This window comes from Grampus griseus (assembly GCF_964374135.1).
Source record: "Grampus griseus genome assembly, chromosome: 4".
NCBI lineage: Eukaryota > Metazoa > Chordata > Mammalia > Artiodactyla > Delphinidae > Grampus > Grampus griseus.
In genome coordinates this window covers 73,023,050-73,046,406 of record NC_138997.1, presented here as the reverse complement: position 1 = coordinate 73,046,406, position 23,357 = coordinate 73,023,050, and the positions used below count along the sequence as shown (strand labels likewise).

At 38.4% G+C, this 23,357-nt stretch overlaps 1 protein-coding gene across 2 annotated transcripts in view; it reads right to left on the bottom strand.

Annotated features, from left to right (window-relative positions):
• FRYL (FRY like transcription coactivator) overlaps positions 1 to 22,631 on the bottom strand; it is a gene marked incomplete at its 5' end in the record, with an annotated part of 142,930 nt that extends 120,299 nt beyond the window's left edge. For both annotated transcript variants that reach the window (XM_082652707.1, XM_082652708.1), the window contains 4 exons: positions 2,559 to 2,655; positions 3,485 to 3,624; positions 6,665 to 6,718; positions 22,512 to 22,631. In XM_082652707.1, the coding sequence (XP_082508833.1) occupies positions 2,559 to 2,655; positions 3,485 to 3,624; positions 6,665 to 6,718; positions 22,512 to 22,631 (411 nt within the window). The remainder of the gene's footprint in view (positions 1 to 2,558; positions 2,656 to 3,484; positions 3,625 to 6,664; positions 6,719 to 22,511) is intronic.
• Positions 22,632 to 23,357: the final 726 nt, after the last annotated feature.

The following is a 23,357-nucleotide window of genomic DNA, read 5'->3' as shown; positions in this document are numbered from 1 at the left end:
TGATATTTCAGAACGTTCTATTGATCTTTACTTCATTTTCTATAGTTTAATTAGATTTGAAGAAGCTAAAAAGACTTGCCTTTTATTAGGAAAGAGAAAACCTACATGGGATTTTTTTTTTAAGTTATTGTTGAATTTGTTACAATATTGCTTCTGTTTTATGTTTTGGTTTTTTGGCCCCAAGGCATGTGGGATCTTAGCTCCCCTACCAGGGATCAAACCCACACCCCCTGCATTGGAAGAAGTCGTCTTAACCACTGGAGTGCCAGAGAAGTCCCTGGACTATTTTTTTTTTAAAGGAAGAGGAGGAAAAGGAGGATGAAGACAAGGACAGTGGGGCGGGGGAAAGGACAAGAGAGGAGGAAGAGGAAAAAGAAAAACCTCCAAGGGGTTGTCTGTGCACTGAAGTTCTGAAGTCAATGCAATTAAGAGCAACTTTTAGGGCTTCCCTGGTGGCAGAGTGGTTAAAAATCTGCCTGCCAATGCAGGGGACACACGGGTTCAAGCCCTGGTCCAGGAAGACCCCACATGCCGGGGAGCAACTAGGCCCGTGAGCCACAACTACTGAGCCTGCGCGTCTGAAGCCTGTGCTCCGCAACAAGAGAGGCCGCAATAGTGAGAGGCCTGTGCACTGCGATGAAGAGGGGCCCCCGCTTGCCACAACTACAGAAAGCCCTCGCACAGAAACGAAGACCCAACACAGCCAAAAATAAATAAATAAATTAAAAAAAAAAACAAAGAGCAACTTTTAGATGAGAAGAGAGACACTGCTAAGTAGAAGAAAATCATGGGAAACAAAGGAGAAAAGGCACAATAGAGCCTGACTGTCAGTGCACAGAGTTTGCAATTTCTTTTGCAGGAAGAAGAAATACCTCTATGATTTAACTAAGTAAAGAAGTGCAAATGCTAATTACCAAACCACTCACAAGACCTACATTTAGCACACAAAAAATGCCAGGGATCAACCACAATGAGGCCTCGTCCAAGTCCATTCATGGTACAGTGTTTCTGGTCCTCAGCTCCTCCGATAGCCTTACTGACCTCAGCCTTAGCATCTTAGGATGCCAGCTAAACTAAGAGATCACAGAAGGCAAATCTGGCTTTCAGAAAGCACAACTTTCAGAGGAAAGTTCTTTTCCACCTCTACTAAAAAAGACCTTTATGGAAGGTACAAATTAAATTGTTTTTATCTTTGATTAACGCATTTATCTATGTCACATATTCAAAATTATTTTTAAACAAAACAAAGCCAAAAAAGTTATTTTTATTTCCAGATTTCGGATATTCAGTGTCTTTTCACATATATTGTAAAAACAAAGGCAAAGTATAAATGAAAGTATAAATAATTCAAATATTTTTATATTAGCTATGTTAAAAAAGATTATCAAATCAATTAACTTTTATATCTTAACATTTGCTGTTTCCTGCTGTATTATATATTCTACTCCATTTTATACAACAGAAACAAAACTCCCTGTCCGAACACATCATGTGCTGTGCAAAATATGATTTTTTTTCTTTTAGGTAGCCTGACTTTTTTTCAAAACACTACAGTGTGCATGACTGGAAATATATGGAACATTTTTGAATGATGTATATAACTTTTTAAAGACTACAAACTACAAAAACATTTTCATATCAGTACAGGTATTTTCTTTTTAATATGCATTTATTTATTTATTTTGGCTGTACCAGGTCTTAGCTGCGGTAGGTGGGATCTTTTAGCTGCGGCATGCAGGCTCTTAGTTGTGGCAATGGGAACTCCTAGTTGCAGCATGCATACGAGATCTAGTTCCCCAACCAGGGATTGAACCCGGGCCCCCTGCACTGGGAGCGTGAGGTCCCACCCACTGGACCACCAGGGAAGTCCCTCAAATCAGTACAGGTATTTATACATATACTTGTACTGACTGTGAATAGTAAAAATATATAACATGATATCTGACACTATTTACCTATTTATATCTTTACTACCTATGCCATTCAGATGTTGAGCTCAGCAGTGCAGTACCTAGAACAATGCCACCCAACAGTAGGCATTCTAATATTCACTGAATGAATAAACATAAACAATTCATTATCCTGAGGTCTTCTCACTTGTCTGAAAACCATTTGCACTTGACAACTCAGTCTTACTCAAGTCAAATCACCCTCGTTCCTCAACTATCACTGCACAATTATTACATGTTGAAATGCAGGCTTGAGGGCTACACAGAGAATTTCCGTGAAAGTGGAGGCAAAAAGGGATTGGAGTAGGTGAATGACAGGTGGACTACAGCTGCTGCTAAAAGCCCAGATTTTACATACTTTTTATTCAGCTCCATTTTGCTAACATGATTTCATGTCTTGGATGGTAAACGAAGGTAGAAAAATGGGGAGTGATAGGTACAGGACACGGAACCCTCAGGCAATTGACAGAAGTATAATTAAATTATAGGAATTTTGTTTCCGTGAGCCAGAAGTTTAGATATAACATCCTAAATAAGGTAACTGAAACATGAAGGCAAAATTAGCAAAAAAATAAGAAATACAGACTTGGCAGAAACAAAAGAGCTTACCTGCTTTAGAACTTCAACTAAAACTAAACAAAAAATGAAATCTACTGCTAAGTCTCTTCTTTCAAGAAGATAATCTCTTTCACGTTGCTGTTCATCCCTGAAACAAGAATCCCAAATTAGGATTGCATTAAAACTATAAGTTCTCAAATAGCTCTTGGTTAGTACTTCATGTTATTTACTGAGTTCCTAGTACATATGGTGTCCCACAGCAATCGTTACAAGTTTTCATAATAACCCAATGTATGTATTACATGTTCTTATGTTCTTTCTCTTTTTGTACATTAGGAACTTATATGCACATCTCACTATTACATCTGTCAGAAATTAAACCTAATCTAAAAGAATTAGTAAGAGGAAGAAAAACACGGAAATACAGTGCCAGGTCATTTTTTCACAAATCTAAGTTGAAAAATCACAAGTGGCATCTACTGAGGTACAATTCTAAACCATGGGCCATCACCTGAACACAAATAGATGTTTTACTTAAAGCCATGATCTCCCTGGGAAATTTGAAGAAGGAGAAGACAAGTTCGAGGATTTAACACCAAGAAGAGTCTCGTGGTATAAGAATTTAGGGTTTTGGCAGTCTTCCTGTATCGCAACAACTGTTTCCCTTCACAAACCACGTGAACAGGACTTCCTTTGAATATCTTCTTAACTCCTTCCATGACTGCTAAGGCTCCTCACTGAACTACAGAAAGTCAGTTTTGCATAACTAGTCCCAGTGATGACTCCTGTAGGGCAGCACCTACTTTAACGGATATCTTTCCTCGATTTACAGTTTAAGTATGGACTATCTTTTCCCCTTGTCACCACTTCATAACAAAAGTAACCAAACAATAACAATCGTCAGTTGATAACACTATTACCCGCTTCATTGGAAGTGTTTTGAGCCCAGGTCGAACAGTAGAAAATGAGCCACTTACCCCTTAGATTTTGTGCTAGACCGAGGCCTATACTCATAAGACTCATCTTCAGCTCCATTCTGGCGTCTGTACCAGTCAAACAAGGTGCGAAGTAAGGAAGGGAGACAGTGCTCTGCTACTGAGCTCATAGAGCTTATCAACTGAAAATACAAGACGTTACCAGAAGTAAAATACAACATCAAAGTGCCATGCTCCTCAGGCTACTAGCAATCACTTAGAAATGAGTAACATTTCTAGAATAAAAATACACTAAACGCAGTAACTCCAAAGCAATAAATGTGTTTTAAAATAAAAGGGAAAAAAATAAATACATAAAATGCCACTTACATTTAAATATTAAAAAAAAATAAGATAAAATAAGGGCTAGGGGTTTAGCCAAGTAATAAAGTAAAGTGAGCTAAGTTTCACCGGCTATTAACATTTATCCAAATCCATTCAGTTTAGCTCAGAGACTTTCCACCTTTTTCCTGCCTCCATATGCTACTCACATGTGTAAAAACTTGACCATCAGTAACATCCCTGATTACACACATGACACCTCTGGGTGAACTGTATAACACAGAACATGAAACAACCACACCTACTTCCTTCCCCCCTACCCCCTGGGGCCAGTTCCTCTCTGCTCATGTGAGTGAAATGTTCTAAAATGTTGCCACTAGAAGGGATGAAGAGATGCAGAAACAGAGAAGACTACACCATGTTAGAACTGGGGGAAAAGCTCCACTTTATTCTGTGCTGCTATGACACCGAACAGAGAATTATAATTACACAATTAATTTGTGATACAAATAAACATATTAGAAATGTGTTATATACATGTTTTTAAAGCTTAGAATATATAAATGAACAGCAGAAAGATAAATGAAGTGGGATAGACACCTGCAACTCAATTTGAGGCATCCCTTAAACTATCTGAATTGTAGGTGAGTTATCAGATTCATTTCATGAACGAACCCAACTTGCCCGTAGTGGTGGTAAGAGGTACACCAGCTACCATTAGTCAACCCTAAGGTCACTCTTCATCTTGAGGATCCAGAGAAAAAACATTCTCTCTTCATAAGAGACTCTGTATCTGATTCAACCCATTGCTCGTAAAATTAGTATTTTAAAATTAGCATACAGTAAAACATGCTTCACTTTGTTTTGCTTAACTAAAAAACTACGGGTTGCAGCAATACTCAAGGTCTCGTTCAGTTCCACGACTGTAGGAAGTATCAGTTAATGAAGATAAATTGATAGCTCTAGGAATTAAACATTTATTTTTCCTAATATTTTATATTTCTCATATAAAAAAGAATGAAACAGTTTGATTATGTATGATATTTTTTCTCTTTTTCATGATCTCTGCCTTCCTTTAATCATGCTTTTATTTATAAATTACCATAACGTGACAGGTGAATAGTTTCTAATATAGGGAATTAAAGTAAAAACAAGATTCTAGTTTTATTTAACCACTTTTGAAAATTTATATTTCATTAACAATGAACAATACCACTCAAAGGAAATCCCTTTTAATACCTAAAGAAGGAATAACAAAACACCATCTGCTACTGTAAATACATATTAAAGCAGTTTACCCCACTCACAGCTTTTCATTGTGGAAAAAAATCAAGGTATGGAGCATGATAAAATATAGTTTTATTAATCATTTACATAAAAAAAGAAATGGAAGTTTTCCTTAAAATGTTGTTTAATAAGATTTCATATTGATTGTTCATTCATCATTAGTAAAGTGGATTCAAGATGTGAATAATCTAAATACCTTTAAAATAATATATTAACAATACATTAATAATTAATAACTAGTAGCAATTAGTACCTTTTGTAATGGCATTAAGATTTGAAAAGGGTTATATGGGGTGATCTTATTATTACTGTAACAGAGAACTAGCCTTCTTATTTACGGTTTCTTCTTAGACCAGTGGCTATTTACTAAGTGTGTGCTTCAGAATCACCTAGGGAGCTGTTGCAAAATACAGGTGCCAGAGCACTGCTCTTGGTGATTCGGAGTCAGCAGAACTGGAATGGGATCCAGAAACACAGCATGTTGGGAAGCCTCCACCAAGCAATCCTAACCAGTCATCTTCATCTAATCAAGCAGACTAATATGAACATTAACTTCGATTTCCTAGATACATAATTATAAGAAGGGTAGCTCAGGAATACTAGATGGCAACAGAAAGCTGATCTGGGTTATTGGGTTTTGCAGACAATCAATCAACATATAATGAAATAAGTCTTGAGCAAACATAATTATGACAAAAATAACACTTGATCTAACATTCAAAATCAGCAAGAGGAAAGAACTGACATTAGAGGATTACCACTAAATTTGAGATATTGGTATTATATAAAAAGGTTTTTGGTTTCGCAGGGTTTCTTTGGAGGGGGAGGGTTGGCCATTGTATATCTTCCTTTTTAAGCTTCTTTGGCTTTTTGACACAGACAGTCCACTTGGCCTTTGCACAAGCACAGATACAAGTAGTTAATGCCTCTTAGGGCAACCCTCAACTGCTGGAGATGGGGGCTGCAGATAAATGCTCCAGCCCTCCATTCTTCAGAAAGACAAAAATGGGTGACATTCGGTATGATTCTCAGAATGGAATGAACCCCCAGTGCCCAGAGCAGTGATCTCTATCAGTTCTTCCTCTTCCCTGCCTCAATCTCTCAAGTCTCCTCCTTGGAATCTCTTCCCAGAACCAAGTCCTTGTCTCTGGCTCCGCCTTCAAAATGGGGTGGAAAGGGAGAGAACCAGGCTGGATGTTTCAGTATAAAGGTTCTGATACCCCCAACAGGAAAAAATAAATGTTAAAAGGTCAAATATTATTATGTAAAAATTGTATACAAGGAAAGATTGAGGGATATGACTGGAAATCTTTTAAGAAGTTTTCAAAGGGCATATAGTAAAGAGGGTACCAATGAAAAGCAAAGTTTTAAAATGCTTAATGAACAGAAATCAATAAAGTTCACAGCTCATTCTATGAAGTTCGCAGTTCATAACTCATTCTATTTGTTCTGTTAAAAAACAGACTACCAGTTCCAGACTGAATCTAGTGTATAAAAACATACAGGACCACTAAACAAAATAAATAAATTTCTTAATATTGGATGTATTTGGATCAGACTGTGCGGATAAACATTTTCCTTTCAGGAAAAAATATTCCCCCTACATTGGCATACCTGGTCAAACTGAAGATCTTCACCCCTCTGAAGAGATCTAGATAATGGCTTCTCCTACAATTGAAAAAAAAAAAGTATATATGCAAAATATTAGAAATCGTACCGATAATAAACAGTTGAGATTCGTGAGATGGTTTTGTTTTTGTTTTATTTGTAATTAGATTGTTTCAAGGAAAGGTTCTAATCTGCTAATACAAACAAAATTTAATATTACTAGTTTAACTTAGAAGAGCATACCTAGCATGACCCCTTCTGTCAGCCTTTCTACCTACTTGCCTTGCTGCTTACCCCACATATAGTTACCTAACTTACTGAACATAAGAGATGTCTCAAATTATGTTCACATATATTATGACTGATTCTTCTGTTGAGATTTTTTAGGATGATTTTCTAAACTTTCTACTTTATGCTTTTTTTATTGAATTTTTATTCAACAAATATATTTATTGAAATATATATCATAGGAAAACAAATGCCATTTTTCCATGAAAAAAACTGGAATTTAAAAATATGTATATTCTGAAGCTTATCTATCCAAGAGCCCCAATTTCCTTCTCTCATTTATTGCTATAACTTCATGAAAATAAACTCACAAATATATCTGCCACTGAAATTTAAAAATTCCTAATCTAACTATCAGAGAAGCACATTTCTAACTAATTTAATTGGGGTCAGTAAAATACCTGAATTCCACAGCGCTTGACTTTCTTAACAGGGAAAGGTTTTTGGCATGTCCTTGGCACTTGAGCCCTTATATGATAAGCACACTTTGGTAATTATCTTGCAGACAAGTCATCAATTTCTAAAACCAAGTATTATACACTACAAACATGTAACATGATGAGGATCCCATCCAATAATATATAGGCCCAATTAACTACCTCTAAAATTTAAGTAAAACAGTAAGTCTCATAGCAAGTCCAATAGAACATTGGTTGTTTTTTTTTTTTTTTTGGTTTTGTTTTTTTAGAACGTTGTTTTTAGAAGTATGTAAAAGTTTGAAAATTACTGAGCTATCCTAATGTGAATTGTGTATTTAAAACCTGGGCTGGGGGTGGTGTAGGAGAGATAATAAGCTGTTTCTTACCAACTTATTTGACTTATTTGATCCCCCTCACTTGATCCCTCTTTTCACTGTAACATTAAATTTAAAGGTCTTCAGTAATATTTTGAGGAGTGTTGATCTAAGTAGTTTATTACTCACATAGGGTGTTTATACAATAAAGTATGGCCAAGCAGACTAAGAGAGAGCAATAACCTTCTCAGAAACACTTACACTGTTTTCTTATACCTCACACTTTTCACTTCTCAACAAACTCATGCTTTCTCAAAGATTTCTGAAGATCTGACATCCTCACAGAGCTTTCCCTAAACCAAAAAGTGAGGATGAGTTATTTTTTCCATAATAAGAACTCAGAAATGATGTTTGAATGCAAAAGAACACTCAATGTTACCATCAGTACAAAAATATGAAGTAAGTGTACTGCACTAAATGCTGTATAAATTACTAATCAAGGACTCTGTATTAACCTCTTGGTTTGATTACAGTATGGTTGAGGATGGCCTAATCGTTGTCAAGCAGATGTACTTTCAATGTGAGATTTTGAAAGGATAACTATTTAAAACATGTTTATAGTACATGCAACCCATTGCCACACAACTAAAAAGAATGCAAATTATTCTCCATATTCACATATAGACGAATGCAAAGACTTATGTACCAGAATGTTTACTGTAGTATTTTTTTTCACAGTAGCCTCAAGTTGGGGTAAGTCCCAAACAGCTTATCCATAGAGACTGGTAAAAAAAAAATTTACAGTACTTTCTTTTATTGAAATAATATTCAACATTAGAGAGAAAGAGACAAATATATATGGGCTGATAATAGAACAATCTCTGATTTACATTGTTAAAATAAAAATAGGGACAGAAAAAATATGCATATAAAAACTCCCATTTCCACAGCGTAACTTTGTATTTTACCTGATAGTTTGTTTACTATCTGTCTCCCTTTGATAAAACTGAAACTCCACAAAGGCATAGAGTTTTGTCTCTTTTGATCACATTTGTGTCCCCAGTGCCTAGCATGGCGCTTGGCATATAGCAGATGCTCAAAAAACATTTGATGTGTGAATAAAATGTCAATCATAAAAATAAATAAATAAATAAATAAAAAATAAAAGATGGAGGGTGCTACAGAGATTGATAAATAATAGACATGAAAAATGGTATACTAAAAACTATGGACAGTGATCATCTTGATCCAGAATGGAAGGAAGGGTCATTATTTTTATTACATAACCTTTAAAACTATTTCCACTTTTTATAATGTTATTATTTCATAAGAATATAATAGATCAATAATGAATCTAAGGTGCACAATCCTTTACACTCTAATCTGATCCTTGAGTATCTACGTATAGAGGACCAACAGCAACATGTAGCTTCCAGGGAAAGCAAAAGAATTTACTGAAAAGATTTTCGCAGCATAACAGTGATACTGAAATATTTCGATAATTTGCAGCTAAAGATGGCAATCTCTCCTAAACAATTGCTGTCCTTGTAGAGCTAAAAGTCTAATGACAGAGCAAAGAAAATATATATTATCTTAGACAGACTTTATAGGATAGGAAGTTGCAATGGAGGTGAAGATTTTAGAATGACCACTGAGAAGATGACATTTAAGTCACAATCAGAGGGAAGTGAGTAAGCTTGCCATGCAGAGTGAAGGAAAGATAATCCAGTCAGTACCTTGGAACTCCCCAAAGGCTCAGGAACTGGAGAATTTCATACTATGAAAGTGTGGGTGAAGGTGAAGTTAAAAATAAGAGGACTGGTTGAACGATGGTTTAGGAAACATTTAGACCCTCCCTCCCATTCCCTTCACCCACTCTACTTAGCAGGTTGGCTGTCCCTCCAATCTACTCACAGAGAAACCGCCCTTCTTACGAAAGGGCAAAACAGAGATGTCGACCGGGGGATACTACAGTTGAAGACAACGTACCACACTGAAGACAGGGAGCTTAAGTAAAAAGGTATATACTAAATATCAAAACCCCCAGTTATCTTCTGTCTCTACATCCCCAGAATGCTAGCAGCCAAGTCTAAACCCTCCCATTTGGGCTACTGAAGGACTCCTCCAAGGGACTCTAGCTTCCAACAAAAGATCTGACATTGATGGTTCAGATGATTACACACTAAAGACCACAGTCAAAAAGGCCCCTCCATGTACACAGAGCTTCCAATCAGCTGTTTAGTGCCTCAATCATAATAAATAACATATAATATGTTATAATAAGCATGTGAGGAGAAGTGGAAACTAACAGAAAAATGCAGTTTGGAGGAAATAAGAGATCAGAAACTCTTTAAAATAAACATTTAATATTATCAAAAAAACAGTGGACAGTGCAGAGTTGTAAAAATGCTGGGCCTAAACCAAGTACATACAGTCTAAATCAGCAGGTGATTGGTTAAAGCCCTTTTTCCTCTCTTCTTTTCTGGTCACTGGCAATCTAAAACAGTAACAGATAAGCTTGGATGTGTCTGGATCATTACCCAGGATTGGTCTACCTCTTTTTAGGAAGAAAGAAACCTAAGGTATTTGATTGCATAGTTTGCAAGCTGCAATTTTATTCAATGGTTGCCCTTCCTTGTTTTTTGTTTTTTGTTTTTGCGATACACGGGCCTCTCACTGTTGTGGCCTCTCCCGTTTGGGAGCACAGGCTCCGGACGCACAGGCTCAGCGGCCATGGCTCACGGGCCCAGCCGCTCCACGGCATGTGGGATCTTCCCAGACCGGGGCAGGAACCCGTGTCCCCTGCATCAGCAGGTGGACTCTCGACCACTGTGCCACCAGGGAAGCCCTGCCCTTCCTTCTAAGATAAAAATGAAATTGTGGCTAAAGTCTTCCTTCTAAGATAAAAATGAAATTGTGGCTAAAGTCAAGCTCAGCTAATCTTCAAATCTTTTGCCTTCCTTAACCCCCTTTTATTGTGGCTTCTAATATGAGAATGAAAAGGCCAGTTCTCTCATTTTAGTGATTGATTAAATTCTTTTAGCAAAAGCCATTCACATTTGTGCTTCTAAGTTTTCATGTAACCTACTGTCCATCTGACCATGAGACATGCTAGCCTCCTTTTATGTATCAACTCGTGGATGCTGTTTTCTTTAAAGAGACCCCATGACAGTTTCATTCAAGAACGCAGGAGAGTCATCTTGAATGGCTGTTTATTACTGGAAAGGGTACAAAATAAATTTCAAAATAAATGAGATCACAATAAACGCATTTGAAGCTATAATAAAAACCTTGTGATAATGTTAGATTAAATGTATTTTCATTATCTAATCTTGAGGCTGGGTAAACGGTACACTATCTACTCAGACTTGGACATAAATGAAACAAAGCTGGCAGAGATCTGTTTCAGACAAGAAGAAATTATGCTGGTATATAGGAGTGAGGCGGGTAAAATCTGTAAAATATGATGGGTATTTTCTCAGCCAGTGTTTGTCCCTGGAAGCTGTTGTCTACAACACTGGGGGTTTTCCTGGTGTGTCAGGAGGAGTAAGCAGGGATGCCTCTTTTCTCTTAAGTGTGATGATGGGGTAGAAACACCTATTTTCTAATGGAATCCTCACCACTACTCACCATAACTTAATAATTTCATTTTGAAGACGCGGAGATCACCTTCCTCCCCACAGATACACCAGAAATACATCTACGCGTGGAACAACTCCTACGGAGCACCTACTGAACGCTGGCAGAAGACCTCAGACCTCCCAAAAGGCAAGGAACCCCCCACGTACCTGGTTAGGGCAAAAGAAAAAACTAAACAGAGACAAAAGGATAGGGACGGGTCCTGCACCAGCGGGAGAGAGCTGTGAAGGAGGAAAAGTGTCCACACACTAGGAAGCCCCTTCGCGGGTGGAGACTTCGGGAGGCGGAGTGGGGGAGCTTGGGAGCTGCGGAGGAGAGCACAGCAACAGGGGTGCGGAGGGCAAAGCGGACAGATTCCAGCGCAGAGGATCGGGCCGACCGGCACTCACCAGCCGAGAGGCTTGTCTGCTCGCCCGCCGGGGCGGGCGGGACTGGGAGCTGAGGCTCCGGCTTTTGTCGGAGCGCCGGGAGAGGACTGAGGTTGGCGGCGTGAACACAGCCTGCAGGGCGTTAGTGCACCGCGGCTAGCCGGGAGAGAGTCCGGGGAGAGGTCTGGACCTGCCGAGGAGGCAAGAGACTTTTACGTCCCTCTTTGTTTCCTGGTGCACGAGGAGAGGGGATTAAGAACGCTGCTTGAGAGAGCTCCAGGGACGGGCGCGAGCCGCGGCTGGGAGTGCGGAGCCCAGAGACAGACATGAGACGCTAAGGCTGCTGCTGCCGCCACCAGGAGGCCTGTGTGCGAACACAGGTCACTAGCCACACGCACTTCCGGGGAAACTGTGCAGCCCGCCACTGCCAGGGTCCCGGGATCCAGGGACAACTCCCCCGGGAGAACGCACGGCGCGCCTCAGGCTGCAACGTCACGCCGGCCTCTGCCGCCGCAGGCCCGCCCCACACTCCGTGACCCTCCCTACCCCCCGGCCTGAGTGAGCCAGAGCCTCCGAATCAGCGGCTCCCTTTAACCCCGTCCTGTCTGAGCAAAGAACAGACGCCCTCCGGCGACCTACACGCACAGGCGGGGCCAAATCCAAAGCTGAGCCCCTGGGAACTGTGAGAACAAAGAAGAGAAAGGGAAATCTCTCCCAGCAGCCTCAGAAGCAGCGGATTAAAGCTCCACAATCAACTTGATATACCCTGCATCTGTGGAATACCTGAATAGACAACGAATCATCCCAAATTAAGGAGCCCTGTGGATGAAAGGCTCTTGGTGCTGCAGCCAGGAGTCAGTGCTGTGCCTCTGAGGTGGGAGAGCCAACTTCAGGACACTGGTCCACAAGAGGCCTCCCAGCTGCACATAATATCAAACAGCAAAAATCTCCGAGAGATCTCCATCTCAACGCCAGCACCCAGCTTCACTCAACGACCAGCAAGCTACAGTGCTGGACATCCTATGCCAAACAACTAGCAAGACAGGAACACAACCCCACCCATTAGCAGAGAGGCTGCCCAAAATCATAATAAGTCTACAGACACCCCAAAACACACCACCAGACGTAGACCTGCCCACCAGAAAGACAAGATCCAGCCTCATCCACCAGAACACAGGCACTAGTACCCTCCACCAGGAAGCCTACACAGCCCACTGAACCAACCTTAGCCACTGGGGACAGACACAAAAAACAACAGGAACTACGAACCTTCAGCCTGCAAAAAAGGAGACCCCAAACACAGTAAGATAAGCAAAATGAAAAGACAGAAAAACACACAGCAGATGAAGGAGCAAGATAAAAACCCACCAGACCTAACAAATGAAGAGGAAATAGGCAGTCTACCTGAAAAAGAATTCAGAATAATGATAGTAAGGTTGATCCGAAATCTTGGAGATAGAATGGACAATAGAATGGACAAAATGCAAGAATCAGTTAACAAGGACCTAGAAGAACTAAAGATGAAAGAAGCAACGATGAACAACACAATAAATGAAATTAAAAGTACTCTAGATGGGATCAATAGCAGAATAACTGAGGCAGAAGAACGGATAAGTGACCTGGAAGATAAAATAGTGGAAATAACTACTGCAGAGCAGAATAAAGAAAAAAGAATGAAAAGAACTGAGGACAGTCTCAGAGACCTCTGGGACAACATTAAACGCACCAACATTCGAATTATAGGGGTTCCAGAAGAAGAAGAGAAAAAGAAAGGGACTGAGAAAATATTTGAAGAGATTATAGTTGAAAACTTCCCTAATATGGGAAAGGAAATAGTTAATTAAGTCCAGGAAGCACAGAGTCCCATACAGGATAAATCCAAGGAGAAATACGCCAAGACACATATTAATCAAACTGTCAAAAATTAAATACAAAGAAAACATATTAAAAGCAGCAAGGGAAAAACAACAAATAACACACAAGGGAATCCCCATAAGGTTAACAGCTGATCTTTCAGCAGAAACTCTGCAAGCCAGAAGGGAGTGGCAGGACATATTGAAAGTGTTGAAGGAGAAAAACCTGCAACCAAGATTACTCTACCCAGCAAGGATCTCATTCAGATTTGATGGAGAAATTAAAACCTTTACAGACAAGCAAAAGCTGAGAGAGTTCAGCACCACCAAACCAGCTCTACAACAACTGCTAAAGGAATTTCTCTAGGCAAGAAACACAAAAGAAGGAAAAGACCTACAATAACGAACCCAAAACAATTAAGAAAATGGCAATGGGAACACACATATCGATAATTACCTTAAATGTAAATGGACTAAATGCTCCCACCAAAAGACACAGATTGGCTGAATGGATACAAAAACAAGACCCATATATTTGCTGTCTACAAGAGACCCACTTCAGACCTAGAGACACATACAGACTGAAAGTAAGGGGATGGAAAAAGGTATTTCATGCAAATGGAAACCAAAAGAAAGCTGGAGTAGCAATTCTCATATCAGACAAAATAGACTTTAAAATAAAGACTATTAGAAGAGACAAAGAAGGACACTACATAATGATCAAGGGATCGATCCAAGAGGAAGATATAACAATTGTAAATATTTATGCACCCAACATAGGTGCACCTCAATACATAAGGCAAATAATGACAACCATAAAAGGGGAAACCTACAGTAACACATTCATAGTAGGGGACTTTAACACCCCACTTTCACCAATGGACAGATCATCCAAAATGAAAATAAATAAGGAAACACAAGCTTTAAATGATACATTAAACGAGATGGAGTTAATTGCTATTTATAGGACATTCCATCCAAAAACAACAGAATACACATTTTTCTCAAGTGCTCATGGAACATTCTCCAGGATAGATCATATCTTGGGTCACAAATCAAGCCTTGGTAAATTTAAGAAAATTGAAATTGTATCAAGTATCATTTCCGACCACAACGCTATGAGACTCGATATCAATTACAGGAGAAGATCTGTAAAAAATACAAACACATGGAGGCTAAACAATACACTACTTAATAACGAAGTGATCACTGAGGAAATCAAAAAATACCTAGAAACAAATGACAATGGAGACACGACGACTCAAAATCTATGGGATGCAGCAAAAGCAGTTCTAAGAGGGAAGTTTATAGCAATACAATCTTACCTTAAGAAACAGGAAACATCTCGAATAAACAACCTAAACTTACACCTAAAGCAATTAGAGAAAGAAGAACAAAAAACCCCCAAAGTTAGCAGGAGGAAAGAAATCATAAAAATCAGATCAGAAATAAATGAAAAAGAAATGAAGGAAACGATAGCAAAGATCAATAAAACTAAAAGCTGGTTCTTTGAAAGGATAAACAAAATTGATAAACCATTAGCCAGACTCATCAAGAAAAAAAGGGAGAAGACTCAAATCAATAGAATTAGAAATGAAAAAGGAGAAGTAACAACTGACACTGCAGAAATACAAAAGATCATGAGAGATTACTACAAGCAACTCTATGCCAATAAAATGGACAACCTGGAAGAAATGGACAAATTCTTAGAAAGGCACAACCTGCCAAGACTGAATCAGGAAGAAATAGAAAATATGAACAGACCAATCACAAGCACTGAAATTGAAACTGTGATTAAAAATCTTCCAACAAGCAAAAGCCCAGGACCAGATGGCTTCACAGGCGAATTCTATCAAACATTTAGAGAAGAGCTATCACCTATCCTTCTCAGACTCTTCCAAAATATAGCAGAGGGAGGAACACTCCCCAACTCATTCTACGAGGCCACCATCACCCTGATACCAAAACCAGACAAGGATGTCACAAAGAAAGAAAACTACAGGCCAATATCACTGATGAACATAGATGCAAAGATCCTCAACAAAATACTAGCAAACAGAATCCAACAGCACATTAAACGGATCATACACCATGATCAAGTGGGGTTTATTCCAGGAATGCAAGGATTCTTCAATATACGCAAATCAATCAACGTAATACACCATATTAACAAATTGAAGGAGAAAAACCATATGATCATCTCAATAGATGCAGAGAAAGCTTTTGACAAAATTCAACACCAATTTATGATAAAAACCCTGCAGAAAGTAGGCATAGAGGGAACTTTCCTCAACATAATAAAGGCCATATATGACAAACCCACAGCCAACATCGTCCTCAATGGTGAAAAACTGAAAGCATTTCCACTAAGATCAGGAACAAGACAAGGTTGCCCACTCTCACCACTCTTATTCAACATAGTTTTGGAAGTTTTAGCCACAGCAATCAGAGAAGAAAAGGAAATAAAAGGAATCCAAATCAGAAAAGAAGTAGTAAAGCTGTCACTGTTTGCAGATGACATGATACTATACATAGAGAATCCTAAAGATGCTACCAGAAAACTACTAGAGCTAATCAATGAATTTGGTAAAGTAGCAGGATACAAAATTAATGCACAGAAATCTCTGGCATTCCTATACACTAAGGATGAAAAATCTGAAAGTGAAATCAAGAAAACACTCCCATTCACCATTGCAACAAAAAGAATAAAATACCTAGGAATAAACCTACCTAAGGAGACAAAAGACCTGTATGCAGAAAATTATAAGACACTGATGAAAGAAATTAAAGATGATACAAATAGATGGAGAGATATAACATGTTCTTGGATTGGAAGAATCAACATTGTGAAAATGACTCTACTACCCAAAGCAATCTACAGATTCAATGCAATCCCTATCAAACTACCACTGGCATTTTTCACAGAACTAGAACAAAAAATTTCACAATTTGTATGGAAACACAAAAGACCCCGAATAGCCAAAGCAATCTTGAGAACGAAAAATGGAGCTGGAGGAATCAGGCTTCCTGACTTCAGACTATACTACAAAGCTACAGTAATCAAGACAGTATGGTACTGGCACAAAAACAGAAATATAGATCAATGGAACAGGATAGAAAGCCCAGAGATAAACCCACGCACATATGGTCACCTTATCTTTGACAAAGGAGGCAGAAATGTACAGTGGAGAAAGGACAGCCTATTCAATAAGTGGTGCTGGGAAAACTGGACAGCTACATGTAAAAGTATGAGATTAGATCACTCCCTAACACCATACACAAAAATAAGCTCAAAATGGATTAAAGACCTAAATGTAAGGCCAGAAACTATCAAACTCTTAGAGGAAAACATAGGCAGAACACTCTATGACATAAATCACAGCAAGGTCCTTTTTGACCCACCTCCTAGAGAAATGGAAATAAAAACAAAAGTAAACAAATGGGACCTAATGAAACTTAAAAGCTTTTGCGCAGCAAAGGAAACCATAAAGAAGACCAAAAGACAACCCTCAGAATGGGAGAAAATATTTGCAAATGAAGCAACTGACAAAGGATTAATCTCCAAAATTTATAAGCAGCTCATGCAGCTTAATAACAAAAAAACAAACAACCCAATCCAAAAATGGGCAGAAGACCTAAATAGACATTTCTCCAAAGAAGATATACAGAGTGCCAACAAACACATGAAAGAATGCTCAACATCACTAATCATTAGAGAAATACAAATCAAAACTACAATGAGATATTATCTCACACCAGTCAGAATGGCCATCATCAAAAAATCTACAAACAATAAATGCTGGAGAGGGTGTGGAGAAAAGGGAACACTCTTGCACTGTTGGTGGGAATGTAAATTGATACAGCCACTGTGGAGAACAGTATGGAGGTTCCTTAAAAAGCTACAAATAGAACTACCATATGACCCAGCAATCCCACTACTGGGCATATACCCTGAGAAAACCATAATTCAAAAAGAGTCATGTACCAAAATGTTCATTGCAGCTCTATTTACAATAGCCCAGAGATGGAAACAACTTAAGTGTCCATCATCGGATGAATGGATAAAGAAGATGTGGCACATATATACAATGGAATATTACTCAGCCATAAAAAGAGACGAAATTGAGCTATTTGTAATGAGGTGGATAGACCTAGAGTCTGTCATACAGAGTGAAGTAAGTCAGAAAGAGAGAGACAAATACCGTATGCTAACACATATATATGGAATTTAAGAAAAAAAAATGTCATGAAAAACCTAGGGGTGAAACAGGAATAAAGACACAGACTTACTAGAGAATGGACTTGAGGCTATGGGGAGGGGGAAGGGTAAACGGTGACAAAGCGATAAAGAGGCATGGACATATATACACTACCAAACGTAAGGTAGATAGCTAGTGGGAAGCAGCCGCATAGCACAGGGAGATCAGCTTGGTGCTTTGTGACCGCCTGGAGGGGTGGGATAGGGAGGGTGGGAGGGAGGGAGACGCAAGCGGGAAGAGATATGGGAATATATGTATATATATAACTGATTCATTTTGTTGTGAAGCTGAAACTAACATACCATTGTAAAGCAATTATACTCCAATAAAGATGTTAAAAAAAAAAAAGGACAGAAAAAATAATAATAATAATTTCATTTTCAATTACACAGCAGATGTTTCTGAAATTAACTGGTAAATGAATGAATAAAATATAGTCAACATCAGACTATTCTGAAAGAACTATCAGAAGCTCTGGCTAACACAATGATACTATGCTTTGTTAGAAGAAAAAGGGCACAGGCCACAGCAATGTTCTTAAGGCTACATTCAATTTAAAAAACAAACTTTTACTAAGCACCTACCACCAAGGGCAGTGCTGCAGGTACAGAGGAAAAAGAGACCTGGTTCCTGATATCAAGTAGCTCACATCAGAAAAGATAAACATGTAAGCAATTAACCATAATATGACAATGTCAGAATCGAGGAGTATGAACAAATTATTATGGTAAAACAAAGATTCATTTAGTTTGGGGAAGGATTACTATGTTAGAGGGAAGATGTGGGAAGTTGGAAGAATGAGTAGAGGTTTAAAAACAGAGGAATTAAAAGCATTTTAAGACTTCCCTGGTGGCGCAGTGGTTAAGAATCCGCCTGCCAATGCAGGAGACACGGGTTCGAGCCATGGTCCGGGAAGATCCCACATGCCGCGGAGCAACTAAGCCCATGTGCCACGATTACTGAGCCTGTGCTCTAGAGCCCACGGGCCACAACTACTGAAGCCCGCACACCTACAGCCCGTGCTCCGCAACAAGAGAAGCCACTGCAATGAGAAGCCCGCGCACCACAAAGAAGAGTAGCCCCCGCTCACCACACTAGAGAAAGCCCACGTGCAAAAACGAAGACCCAACGCAGCCAAAAATAAATAAATAAACGACATAAAAATAAAATGACACTTTGAACAAAAAAGCATTTTAGATTGAGAGAAAAATAAAAAATACATCAGAACAACAGAATATATAGAGGATACTTTTTTTTTTTTTTTTTTTTTTTTTTTTTGCGGTACACGGGCCTCCCACTGTTGTGGCCTCTCCCGTTGCGGAGCACAGGCTCCTGACGTGCAGGCTCAGCGGCCATGGCTCACGGGCCCAGCCACTCCGCGGCATGCGGGATCTTCCTGGACCAGGGCACGAACCCGCGTCCCCTGCATCGGCAGGCAGACTCTCAACCACTGCGCCACCAGGGAAGCCCTAGAGGATACTTTTAAGTGTCACAGCATACATCAGGATAGGAGAATCATGAGACATTACACAAACTGTAACGAGACTGTGAAGAGGCTGAAATGACTCACCAAGAACTTCAATTTAATCCACAGCAATGAAAAGGAAGCAAGATTTCTAAAGCAGAAAGGCAATAATATTTGTATTTTAGATGAGGAAAAGTCTGGTGAGAACAAGGAAAATGGGAAGGAAGTGAACCACTTCTTGACTGCGTAGAAGGCTAATGCAATGGCCTAATATGACAGAACTTGGCCCTGAGCTAGGACAGTAACAATGGCATTGGGAGAAAAAGGAAGGAGAAAGATGGAAAATCACCATATTATAGACTCATTCAAATTAGGAAGTTTCACTCGTATTTTAACTGTTTTACTCTGAAGACTTTCACATTTCAAAATTAAAATTCCTTTAAGAATATAAAATATTTTAGAGCTCTTAGGACCATAGCACATGGTGCTGTTTAAAAATATTTTATAAAATAGGTAAGTTTTAAATATGTGCTGTGTAAGTTGCAAATTGCTGAAGCCAGCTGATTGCTGAGGGTTCATTATACTATAATCTCTACTTTTATCTAAGTTTAAAAATTTTAATAAACATTTTTTCAGGCTTATTGAGATATAAGTAATAAATAAAAGTGTAATATATTTAAAGTATACAATGCGATATATACATATATACTGTGAAAGGATTCCCATCTTCAAGTTAATTAAAACATCTATCACCTCACATATTCACTTTTTCCTTTCTTTCTTTCTTTTTTTTTTTTTTTTTTGGTGAGAACACTTAAGTTCTACTTTCTTGGCAAATTTCAGTTATACAATATAGTATTATCAACCATAGTCACCAGGCTCCATAAACTTTTTCTAATGTATTTTTTAAAAAATGGTTCCCTTTCTGACTGTACGTTATTTAAGTAGGTTAGTGTAGCGATCTATCATGTAATTCATAGACCATGGATGAAGAAAATAACATTTTATAGAGTAAGTACATTTCTAATCAAGTCTTATAATCATTAATTCATATCTATAGACTCTTGTAATCCTAATTTCTAAAACAGAATTTTATATTTTATACATGCTGTAAAATATATATACATTGGTATAAAAACATTAATTTGATATGCAGAAAGTAATCGTGGAATGACTTAAATTGAATATAGTGAGATGCAGAGCTTTAAAATATACATTTTGGTTAATGATCTTTTACCTATTATTATTTATTAAACCTCAAATACATTATTTCATAGATGCTTTCTTCAGAGTAGTTTCCTCTATTTAATGATCAGAAAGAAACTCGAGGCATGCATGTACCCACACACATACCATCATATTATGAGTAATGTTAAGTCCTACTTCACTAAGAAAATTAAGAAACTATGATACTTCCTCAACTTCCCTTCCTTCTTAGGTCATCATTATTCTCTTTTCCGTTCCTTTCCTCCCTTCCTTCTGAGGAAGGACAGCAGATTGAGTTAAGCCTCTTCACTCTGCTGCTTATTGGCTTTGGGCTTCAGACAAGTAACAAACCCTCTGCGTCTCAAAGTGGCAGTGAAGACCTATCGCTAATCCAGTTGTCTAAGGAATAAATAAATTTTAGCTATTACATCCTCTACCTCCATCTTCATTATCATCACCGTACTTCTAACCTACCAGCGTGATCTTGATACATCCCATATCCATTCCCTTCAAACCCAAAGAGTTGCTTCCTAAAGTTATATCATCCTGCTAAAACTGTTCTCAGGCTGTTTAATTTCCAAGTCCAATACGCTCTTCCTCAGTGTTCACTGTGTTCTGCCTCTCTATATTATTTGACAATAATAATGCTATTCTATACTCTCTTCCCTTGATATTATCATGTGCTCTTTTAGCTTTATCACCCTCATGTAGATGATGCCAAAATCTGTATTTCTTGTGAGTTCCCAAAAGGAATCTCCAGCTACCAATCAAATAGTTCCACATTGTTTAGATCGCTAGTAGCTCAAGCTTAACATACACAAAGGAAAAATTATCTTAATCACCTTTACTACCCCAATAACATTCCTGTTTTCTTTACCTAAGTAAATACACTACCATCTTTTCTAACACTTCAAAAATCTTTAACCCTTCACTCTCACTCGAAACACCTACTCCTAATTATGTGCCAAGTTCTACTGATTCTGCTTCTGTTGTTTATCTCACTTTTTTCTGCAACCACTTCTCCACTGTTAATGCCCTAGTTCCCTAGCTCTTTTCATTCCAGCCTGAATTATATACAATAACTAAACAGTCTTTGCCTTTCATCTGTTCTCCCTCTTACTGCCCAACCACTGTATTATCTATCATAATAGCCACCACAATTCGTTAGAATCCAACCCAGACATTTGTTTTTGGTCTTTTTCTTCCTTCGTCACCATAAGCTCGACTCACACAGAGCTCCTCACATTCTTTAAGTATCCTCGTGTACTGTAAGTTCAAAGCTGTTTACGTGTTCATTATAAGTCTGGCTACTGTCACATCATTAACTCACAGAATGTTTTAGGTTTTCTCTTATGTTTTATCTGTCTCAACAATTCCCATTGGTGAAATCCATTTTTGTTCTTTGGTGACCTGCAGTAACTTATCAAAGTGGGTTCTAGAGTCATTACAGCTTTTTAGATCATCACTTTACTACTGGCCTACCCCTTAATTTTTTGTGAAGACTTTATTTTTGAGAGCAGTTTTAGGTTCACAGCGAAACTGAGTGGAAAGATAGACTTCCCATATTCCCCTGTGCCCTTACACGCGTAGCCCCCGCCATTATCAACATTCCACGCCAGAGGGGTGCATTTGTTATAACAGATGAACCTACACTGACACAGCCTAATCATCCAAAGTCTACAGATTGCACTACAGTTCACAACGGGTGTTGCATATTCTATGGGTTTGGACAAATGTATAATGACATGTATCCACCATTATAATATCATACAGAATATATTCATTGTCCTAAAAATCCTCTGTGTCTGCCTATTCATCCCACCCCTACCCCTGCCCAACCCCTGGCAACCACTGATCTTTTACTGTCTCCACAGCTTTGCCTTTTCTAGAATGTCATACAGTTGGAATTATACAGTACGTACCCTTTTCAGATTGGCTTCCTTTAATATTTTTTCAAGTATATTATTTTCTTTGGAAAATTTGTAATATAATGGTTAATGCAAGTCAAGAAAATATTGGATTTATAGGTCAGCTCTACTCACCAAGGGTTCAGCCATTACAACTTCAATTTTCTTTTCAGCTTGAACAGCAAATTCTGCAAAGAGGCTCTTGATGACATATTCACCAGGCTTGACATCCGGGTCAATCGTAATGCTTGACATGATGATATTCTTTTTCCCCAAAGTGGAATGAAAGTTGGAAGAAATGCAGTACTTATTCACTTTGCTGACTTGTGCTGAAGCTAAAAATAAAAGAAACAAAAGAACTCTACTTTAATAATCAACTCAATTAGGCCAACCATAACCACCCTATTTAATATGTATCCTCCCCCTAAATCCCATCCAGATCTCCCAATCTGTATTACCAGACTCTATTTTTGTCTATTACACTTGTCACCTTCTAACATACTGCCCAACATAACTATAATTTAGTTATATATTATGTTTACTATGTACTCTTTTTCTCCCTACCCTACTGTTGTAAATGCTATTAGAACAAAGATCCTCTTCTGTCTTTTTTGTTCACTGATGAATCCCAGGAGCCTAGAACAGTGCCTGGTATATATACTAGGTATACAATAAATATGTATTGAATGAACAAATGAATTCTAAACAAAGTTATGTGCAATGAAGGAAATAAAACATGACTCATAGGACTTTTCTTTGAATCATTCAAAGGAGAGATAGGGATGATATCAACCGTGCCTGGCAAACAGGGCTTCGCATCAAGTGTGGCACAAAGAGAGCACACACCACTGCTTGCCGTTTATCTTCACCTGTTCTGTTCCTTTGACTACCTGGGCAGTCTACCTGGCTTTTATCTACAGTTTATCCAGTCACCTCGATCTTCCAGGCTGTTGTATATTATAGACCCTCCCATTCTCTAAC